Consider the following 9,686-nt stretch of genomic DNA (forward strand, 5'->3'; position numbering starts at 1 on the left):
TCTTAGGTACTTTTATTATGTGTGATCACAAGATGTAGAATTTAGAGCTATTTTGTTGTCAAGCCTACCTCTGTCATCTCACCAGGAAGAGGCTAACAATATCCCTGTCTAAAAATATCTAAAGCTACTTTTTTTAAAGTTTATTGTCAGAATAATAGTTGTGCATTATATAAATGTCTTAAACTTAGCTTTATTCAAGCATGTGAACAACAAGAACAAAATAAAATGTTTTTCATTAAACTGTAGAAAGTATTTGTTAATTCTGAATTATCTTGCATGAAAACATAGCACAACAATGTACACATGTAGCATTCACAAAATGTGTATTTGGTTATTTAAACTACAAGTAGGAAAAATTGAGGCCTAACTTTTATAAAAATAACGTCTTTATTACTATACATATTTAATGGCAAATTTTATTTTTATTTCTATTTTAGTTAGTTTTTTTTCTTTCTCTAACTTTTTACTTTTTGAACATAAAATTTAGTGTGTTGATTTGTCATAAATATGTTCTTGAATTTCAGAAATTAACTAGTAGGGTTTGACTTTATAATTAATAATAATTTATATGACAAAAATTGAATAAAAACTTCACAAATTTATAAACAGTTTTTTATGTAGTGGAAATTAATACAATATACAGTAGTGGAGTTCTATGCCAATCTTCACACACTGTTAAACAAACTGCTAATTAAAAAACAGTTTGTAAAATTTATTCTGAAAGTATTTAGTATAGGAAACTTGAAACCAGGGGCGTAGATCCTGGGTGGATGGGGGGTATACATCCCCCTTCATTTTAGGTGGGGGGTATGGTGCATACAATCATCCCCCTCCCTTACAATTTTTTGGTCTGTTGAATTGTTTTATTGCACCAAAGGCCTACAAATTATGTGTGTTGTTGTGATTCTCGTGTTCTTACCAATCGAATTACATAATTAAGCTTAGATGTAGGCTTTTTCAGTAGCTGAAATGTACATCTTTAATATAGGCATGCTTCTAAGCTTTTTGATCTAAGCAATAGTTCGTAAGTATCAGTCAGTAGGCCTAAGTACACATGCAAGTATCGAAGCAACAAGATTACTCTGTGACTGCATTTTTACAGCTTTCAGGTTCACGTAATCAGAGATTAACAATTTGCAAATTGAACAGTCCATATAAGTGGTTGCAAAAATCATCCCTCCCATTGGGTGTAAAAAATCTATGCTCCTGCTTGAAACTATAACAATTATAAAATGTTTAGGGAATTAAATATATACTTGTATGTAATGTTTACTTATTTACATAAAATTATAAGGATTTTTGTGTACAGCTAAAGTATAGTTAAAAAAATCTAGTTTCCTAAACTGGATATTTATAAGCTTTAGCTAAAGAACCTTGAGATTTAATTTTTAAAAGGCTTTTTTAGAAAACAATTTTTTTCTGTTCTTAGGCTGAAACTAAAGCTTATCCAGACAAACTTGTTTCTGAAATAGAAAAAGAAGTCCCAATTTGGATTATAATAGTGTCTGTAGTTTGTGGCATTCTTCTACTTATAATAGTTATCATAATTTTGTGGAAGGTAAGTAGTTAGTAATTAACATATATATAATTTAAGTTTTTGTTTTAGTATTGTAAATAATTACCTCATTAGCTCTTTCTGACATGACTGAAGGTGAATTAAAACAGAATTTCTGTGCTCACAATTTCTCTCTGACACAGCAGGTTTATCTGCAGACTTACAAAGCTAGAAATCTTGTTTTGATAACCCATTATGTAGCTTTGTGCTTAACTACAAGCAAACAGTGTACACATTTATTACTGTGTTGATTTCACATATAATAAAAAGTTAATGATTGCTGAACATTTTCTGAAATAGTGCTACCTCATCTCACCCAAACCATCTTGACCTTGATTTATTCTCTAAGCATTGTTAACTTTTTACTAATAGAGTAACAGTCTGTTATAACTCTTTATTTTTGTACCATATCAGAACACCTGCATATCATGTAATTAACCTCCACCAATCATACTGTGCCATCTATATTTGTGCAGGTAACTTTTTCTACTATTCTAGCACAATCCTAACTTTCTCAGTTAGAATTACTGTGTATAGACGTTTATTTTACCCCTCCCTTTGGTATGTTTCTTTTCCCAAGAACTAAGTGATCAAGTTCAATGTGACATATGCATATTTGCATAATCTCATAAATCTAGGGTCACATTGTTTTTCTTAGGTTTATCCATAAAGACTGTCTTTTGGTTCTGTGCACTGCTGTTTGGTCTGGCTTTAACTCCTTATGTGTTTTGTCGAGTGGTTTGCTCATTATATTCTCTTGCTGGGTCTCCAGACTCATTGTTACATGAATGACTGGCTTTTGCTTGTCTCTTCCCAGGCCCTCTTAGTCTCTTATAACCAATTACTTCCTTGAGAAGCTGCTCAGATGTGGTTTCTTATCAAGTTTGAGAAATCCTTCTAACACCTACAAAACATCTTATTCATTTAGGGGTTATCTTCAATTCCCATCTCAGTTAGGCCCAGTCTTTTTCATTTTTGTTCAGGTATATGACATGTGCAGTGACAAAAGCAGTGCATCACCTTTTCTTTCTGCACAAGAAATTCTATTTCTTTTGTGGAACTGGACTTTCTTGAAAGTTTTCATTCCTTTTAGGTTGGGACATCTCTTCCCTTCAATAAACATGTATTGCTCAGTGGAACTCCTCCCATGGTCCCTTAGATTGTCCTATTGCCCTCCCTTTTGGGATTAGAGATGACCTTGGACTGTGGTGAGGGTTTCCATTCCTTTGCCTTGTCTCAATGTTCATCTATTCACAGATGCTTCCTTGGTAGAATAGGAAGCTCTCATCGAATTCAGTGAGATGTCAGGGTAGTGATTAGTCAAGGAAACTACATTCCATAGCAGCTTTTTTAAATGTTTAGCTCTTTGTTGGGCTATGTCTCTTTCCTTCTTCTACTCCAGAATTGGGTGGTGATAGTTCATTCTAACAATTCCAGTGTTGGCAGCTATATCACCAAACAAGGAGGAATTTGGATCATCTGTTCTATCCTGTGCATCTCCTGCATTGTTGTCTCTTGTACCTTCTCTTTTCATGACTCCTGTTACCACCTTATGGGTAGTGTATTCTGACTTGTCCATGGAAGATTGTTAAGTGATGGATTTGGTGTGAAGAAACATTGTGCAGCCAGCAATGTCCTTAACTGTGTGAATCTATTGAAATTTAAAGAAGCTAATTCTAGCATGTATATGGATGACTCCCAGCAAATTTGTAGCACACTATCTATATGATTTGGTTGTCTTCCTCCTGTGGTGATTCTCCACACATTTGTTCTCCTTTGACTGGGGTAAGTTGATCTGTTATTTTATCTTTTTCAGTTGATATACATTATATTTCATGATCCCATCTAGTGGCAAGTGTTACTTGGTCAGGCACATTGAATATTAGATTTTTACATTGAATCTGTATATTTCTGAATGCTCACTGTAGAGAGGGAGTGTTTCTCTAAGACCATTGGACGCTTTTCTGATATATGTGTGTATGTATGTGTCTATATAAATAATTTGTTATAAAAAAAAAATGTTGCACCAATCAAAAAGATCCTCACAGTACAGTCTATAACGGTTGGTTATAAAATGTATCATAGGTTTTGGAGGTGAATGTGGAAGTAGGATGCTCATTGCAAGGGGATACACTGTTTATTAGTCTTAACCTCTGTGTGCCAGTCTTACATGAAGAATAATTAAATATACAAAGGAATAGAAATTAGGAGAGCAAAGTGTGGGTGTTCAAGCCTATAATGTCCCACATCTATATCTCTTGCAGACAGCTGTGGAAGGGTGACTGCTCTCCAAAGTAAAAAAAAAAAAAAAAAGGCACTACCAATTGGGGGTAATATGTAAATTACATAAGCTTACTTCCTGAAGTTGGCATTCCAGCCCCCATTCTGGCAGTAAGGCACTAATTAGTAGCCCAGTAGACAAATTATATATTTAGTTATCTAAACTAATTAGTATAACTCATAACCACCATACATTAAGTCCATTGTAACTTCCAATTTTCATGCTCCAGACAAGCCTTCATATGTGATAAAGTAAGATATGCAAAAAGGTAAGGCTAAGTTGTTTAAATGACCTTATTAACAACCAAAAATAGTTATCTGAAACTTTCAGTAAAATCTCTTTAATAAAGAAATTTTAAATAAAATTAAAATATTATGTGATAAATATAAGAATGTATGAAATGAAGAGAAGTAAAAATTAAAGCCATTAAGTATTAGTTTTTGTATCAGTATTTCAATATTAATAGTATAATGTAATTTATTACAAATTTTACAAAATATGAGTAATTGTGATGTTATAATGCTTATAATAGAAGATGGTATGTTACTATTACAAGAGGGAATATCACATAATGGAAAAGTGAAATATTTTATTGAAAATATTTAGATTAATATCATTATCAAATATTTTAATTTCCCTATATCAGTTATTAGTGTTAATGTATTTGATATAAAGGACTGTCATTCATGGACTTCATGAGTAAAGCTGACAGGAATTTTTGCCCATCCCAACTGACCAATGATTATTATGATATGGGTCTTCAGCTTTTCAAAATAGGGAGTAGCAGACAGTCATTGAACACTAGCCAGTGTGTCATTGCTTTGGACTTTCCAATGCATATTCTGCCCCCACGTTTTCTTCTAGTGGAGCACAAAAGTCCTTACCACTTTGGTTTCCAGTTGCTGGAATGGTGAACTATGGAGATTTCCTCCTGAGTGGGGTTGTACAATGAAATGAATCAAATTCAAAACTTCTAAGTACCCACATAGCAAGAATATAACTGTTGTCATTATACTTGTTGAATAACGTACTATTCTGGATCCAAGATTTTTCACGAGAATGATGTGCCTGGACTGACTGCACTTGATCATAATGTAAATATTTATGCAAGGTGTTTTCACTGGATGTTTCTTCCAAGATGGACTACTCTTGAACTAATCTTGTATTTTGGATATTGCCCATAACTGATGTATCCTATGGTGTTTTTTTATTGGTGGATATCACTTGGCCATAATATATGTATTCAAGGCATTTCCTCTGATATGGTATATGGCCCTTTAGATCTAGCCACTTATGCTTGTATCACATTATCTGACACCTTATTGTGATTGATTATTCCCAAGTTGTGCATACATGTGGACAAATAATGATTTAATGCTAACAATGTGCTGACTCTGAATTATCAGATATAGTTTCATTTCGCTACTTATCTACAAGGTTTTTTATCCTTTACAAAACTTCAGTGAATTTGCTCCATTGTGCCCCAGGATTCTTTCATTGCAATCTAATTTTTCAGGATCATTGTCAGTTATGTGCTAGATATTTTGTGTTTTTACTCTGTAATGATTCATGCCAGTTATGCTATGCTTTCCAAAGCAAAGTGATGGGCATTTTTTTTAGTATATGGTGACTTTCATACATTTTGCTCTTTGTATATTGCTGTTTCATTACTAAGGTGAAGAGCATATTTCCAGATGTAGTGCTATACCATACAGGGAATGCTGTACTTTCAACTTCTGGTACACCTGTTCATTTTAGGTATATGTTATGCATTTATTTGAAAACTGTTGCACCTTCATTGGCCCCTTCACCTTTTTAATATGGGATTCTAGCTTTGGATTAGCAAAGGTAGTACTAATTTGGTACTGAACATTTTCTTACCCTGAAAATGTATTTCTGATAGCTACTCACCTCCTCTCATTCATTTCCCACCCACTGATATACTAGTGTTTTAGTTTGTAACTACCAATTTTTGAAAGTGAGGGTTGTGCTAGGATAGTAGATGGAGCTACTGACTTTATTATATGTGACACGGTATGATTGGTGGAGGATAATCACATGATATGTACATGTTCTGAAATTATGCAAAAATAAAAGGGTATAATAGACTAGTGTGCTATTTGGAAAACAATGCTTAGAGGGTAAATCAAAGTTGAGAAAGCTTTAAGTGAAAAACAAAAATCAACCATAAGTAACTGATGGAAGTATATTTTCAGTGTAGGAAAATGGTTTGTTTATTCATATTTCTTTAGTCCTTGTGGAGAGAGTAATTGGTGAATTTTCCTATATAATTAAATTGTCATGTGTAAGTTTTCAAAACTTGTACCACAAAGGTAGTTTACTAAAATGTATTTTAAATAATAAAGAAATTGAATTTATTTTTCTTAGTGATAAAGATAAGTGCTCATGTTTTTTATTGTTCAATGGAACTTGAGTTAGTAAAGCAACATCAGGATGTGTTGTGTGTTTAATGAAACTGATTTGATTAATTGTCATGGCCATCTATCACTTTTGTTGTGAATTTATTCTCTTTACTGATACAGCAAAGGTTTAGTGTTAAAGTGCAACTGAAAAACTGTATAAGGTAGTTGATGGAAATGTATACATTTTTCAGTAATTCAAAACAAATTTCCCATATAAAAAAACTATATATTTAGTTCATTTGGCCTACTAAGCATATGTATAAAGTTTAAAAATGATCATTATTTCATAATGCTAGATCATACAAACATTAATTTGGTATGGTTTATAATACAATATGCTTTAACGTTTCCAAAGTTTGATTATAATCAGTTATATTTGTAATAAGACTATAATATTAGACATCTTGTATTTTTAAACTGTGATTCTCTATTTGGTCCTTTGGGGTTTTCAAAAGAAGAGTGTACAACATCTTATGAGGAATATGATTGATTATAATCATATTTTGTTCAGTTTAAAATATTTTTATTCACACTATAACAGTTTTCAAACTTTGTTTTTATTCAATTACAGTGTGGATTTTTTGCAAGGCCATTACATCAGTATACAGTGGTGCCAAAAGAAGAAAAAAGTATGAATAATCACCCAGAAACATGAAAAAAACATTATTTAATTCTGTGTGATATGGTTGATACAGTTGTATGATAGTCGCATCAAATCAACATTCGTGTGTTTTAAGACAAACTGAATTGTACATGTTAGCAGATCACCACATGATATTATACCTCTGTTTGAGTGTTGTTTCTTAAAAAATTTTTTTGTGTTCAAAGATAAAAATATATCTCAGTATTTAATTTCAGACTTTGAGCTCTGTCTGTTAGTTGATAAGCAGTGTAACTATGTGACATTAGATATGTTGTATTTTTTTTTATAAAACGCAGATGGAGCATGATTTGCTTGACTGTTGGAGAGTTGAGTAAGTAAATTGTACCAGGATTTCTGAAAGTCATACTTCCATTAGGTCACAATAATAAGAAAAAGGACCACCTTTTCTGTTGTCTCACTAAATATTTTACATAAAAATGCATATGCACGCATGTAATTTGTTCCTAATGACTTGTTTAACAGATGTTTGGAAAGTCTTATGAATTCTTTACAATGATATGTTTTATGGTTGAGTGTCAAAGTGGTAGGTATGAGTGTGACATAATTGTTTGTTTCTAGAATGTCACAGTTGTAAAAGCTACACATAGAGCGTTAAGAAAATTCTTTTCATGTTATATAAGTTGTTGAAGATTTGAGATAACTAAGAATATTTATTATAAAACAATTTGTGCCAAAACAAGAACTTTTACACCATTAAGTACTGCTTTACATTGGAAATATTGCCATGAAATACAGATTAGAAAACATTCTTCAGCAGAATCGTTTCTGGTATTTTGTACTAAGTCTTTTCAAAGTGCATGATCTATAACAGTTTTTGAAAAATATTTCCTTTACATATAACCATTTCATTTCTAGTGACCATTCTGTATATGGAAGATGTACAAGTAATTATTTATTAATTTATATAGACTGAATTTAGTTCATTATATTTGCATTAAGAAATGTGTATAAGGTTTTAAGACAAAAACTTTGTTGTGTGTTTGGCTTTATGAAAGAAAAACTACATTTGTTATATAAAGTTATTTCAGATATGGTAGATCTTTAAAACTTTAATTATTAAAAATTCCATAATATGTGTTGCTGTGGACCTGCTACTGTCCACTTGTAATGAGCCCAATTTTGCTTCAGGTAAGAAAAGCAGACCTTATGTGGTATGATTCTAAAGTTATGCTTAGTAATTTGTCTTAAAGTATATACATCTTAGTGTCTTTTAGGTGTCATCATATACTAGATATCGGAAAATCTGAATTTCACTTTTTCTGGGAGGGGGCTGTAAAATATTTCTTTACCTAAAGTGGACTATGAAAAATAAAAATGAAAGAATGTATCTTGATATCATGAATGTATGTGCATAACCCTGTTTATATATAAACAAATGCTACATGACACATCTCTGTCAAAAAAAGTGGAACTTTTCAATGTGAAACTGCTTATTGCATCTTTAATTTTTTTAATAGTCTGATTGAATTATTATTTATTTGACAAACTAGGCATATTATTGGTTATATATTAATCCATTGATAGTAAATAAATAAAAAAACAACCTTATACTCTAATTTTCAGACTATGACTTTTTTTTTTTTGTAAATGAGCTTTAGAAAGTTTGGTTCAGTTTATAGGTAATAATTTAAAAGTTGATAGTTTTTGGTACCTTTATTCTAGATTACAGTAAAACTGTTGTTGGACAATACTGCTTAGTATTTTTATCAGAACTTTCAGCTAAGTTAAACAGCTGTCATTAGTTTAGCAAAACGTTTTTTTTTTCCAATATTCAAAGCTCAAGTGCAATGAAAAATGTTAGTTAACATGATTTTATTAATTCTTTTATCTGTCTCATGTTTTTCTCCATTAAATTGCAAGGATAAGTTCTTCAAATCCTTCTGAATTTGTGTAAATATTACTATTGTCATGCTTGTCCACTGGGCCAAAATTCATGAAATGGTTCTCATTGAAGTATTTTTTTGTCAACTACTGTTAACAAAAACCACAGTCTGAAAAATTAACATGCATTGAATACACATTTTTAATTTGATTTGGTTCACAGTTAAGAAACAAATGTAGCTCAGTTCTTGAACTAAAAGGTTTTTATTCATCTATTCATTGTTCTATTGCTATTATTATTTTGTAAATATAATATATTTACATTTCACAAATACTATGAGTGTTTATGTAATATGTTCTCTCCAGATTGTTCATTATTTCTTTCATATGAATTTTTAACAAATGTATTGCAAGTCTGCAAAGTTAAACCAACTGTGTATGGTTTATATGTTATGTTCTTCTATATTTTATGTAAAGTATACAAATTATTTTTGAAAAATTACTATTTAATTTTAATATATGTAATAACTACCAGCCACTTTTTCATTTTTTATTCTTTTTATATTTTGTAATTAGTTCTTTGAAAGTTTCATAGATAAGAAAATGTTTGGTAATACACACTCATGAGCTATATAAGCAGGAGTTTAAGTGCATGTAATCTTGGTGATTGTGAGATAACAAAATATGTTTAACTTACAAACTACAATATTTGGGAGGATATATAATCGTTTTTATTGGGCAAATTAAAAATAAAGTACTGTTACTTGTATGAAGTTAATTAAAGTTTATATATTGCTGTTTTTTTTATAGGCAGTAATTAATTAAATTGTGTTGTTTATCTTGGATCACTGTTAATGTAAGCAAATGAAAATAAGATTATGTATTGCTTCAAACATAATTTTGATTCCAGAACTTTTGCAAATAAATTAATTACCAACATTA

General features: G+C 31.0%; 1 protein-coding gene across 6 annotated transcripts in view; it reads left to right on the forward strand.

Moving 5' to 3' along the window:
- The window catches only part of LOC143252734 (integrin alpha-PS1-like), a 156,252-nt gene extending 146,566 nt beyond the window's left edge, over window positions 1-9,686 (forward strand). For 5 of the 6 annotated variants that reach the window (XM_076505325.1, XM_076505322.1, XM_076505324.1 and 2 more), the window contains 2 exons: window positions 1,430-1,558; window positions 6,831-9,686. In XM_076505325.1, coding sequence (XP_076361440.1) covers window positions 1,430-1,558; window positions 6,831-6,914 — 213 coding nt within the window. In that variant the 3' untranslated portion in view covers window positions 6,915-9,686. Of the gene's footprint in view, window positions 1-1,429; window positions 1,559-6,830 lie in introns of those variants that run through there. The other variant, XM_076505323.1, reaches the window with a different exon arrangement.

The sequence above is a fragment of the Tachypleus tridentatus genome, chromosome 6 (assembly GCF_004210375.1).
Source record: "Tachypleus tridentatus isolate NWPU-2018 chromosome 6, ASM421037v1, whole genome shotgun sequence".
In the NCBI taxonomy this organism is placed as follows: Eukaryota; Metazoa; Arthropoda; class Merostomata; order Xiphosura; family Limulidae; genus Tachypleus; species Tachypleus tridentatus.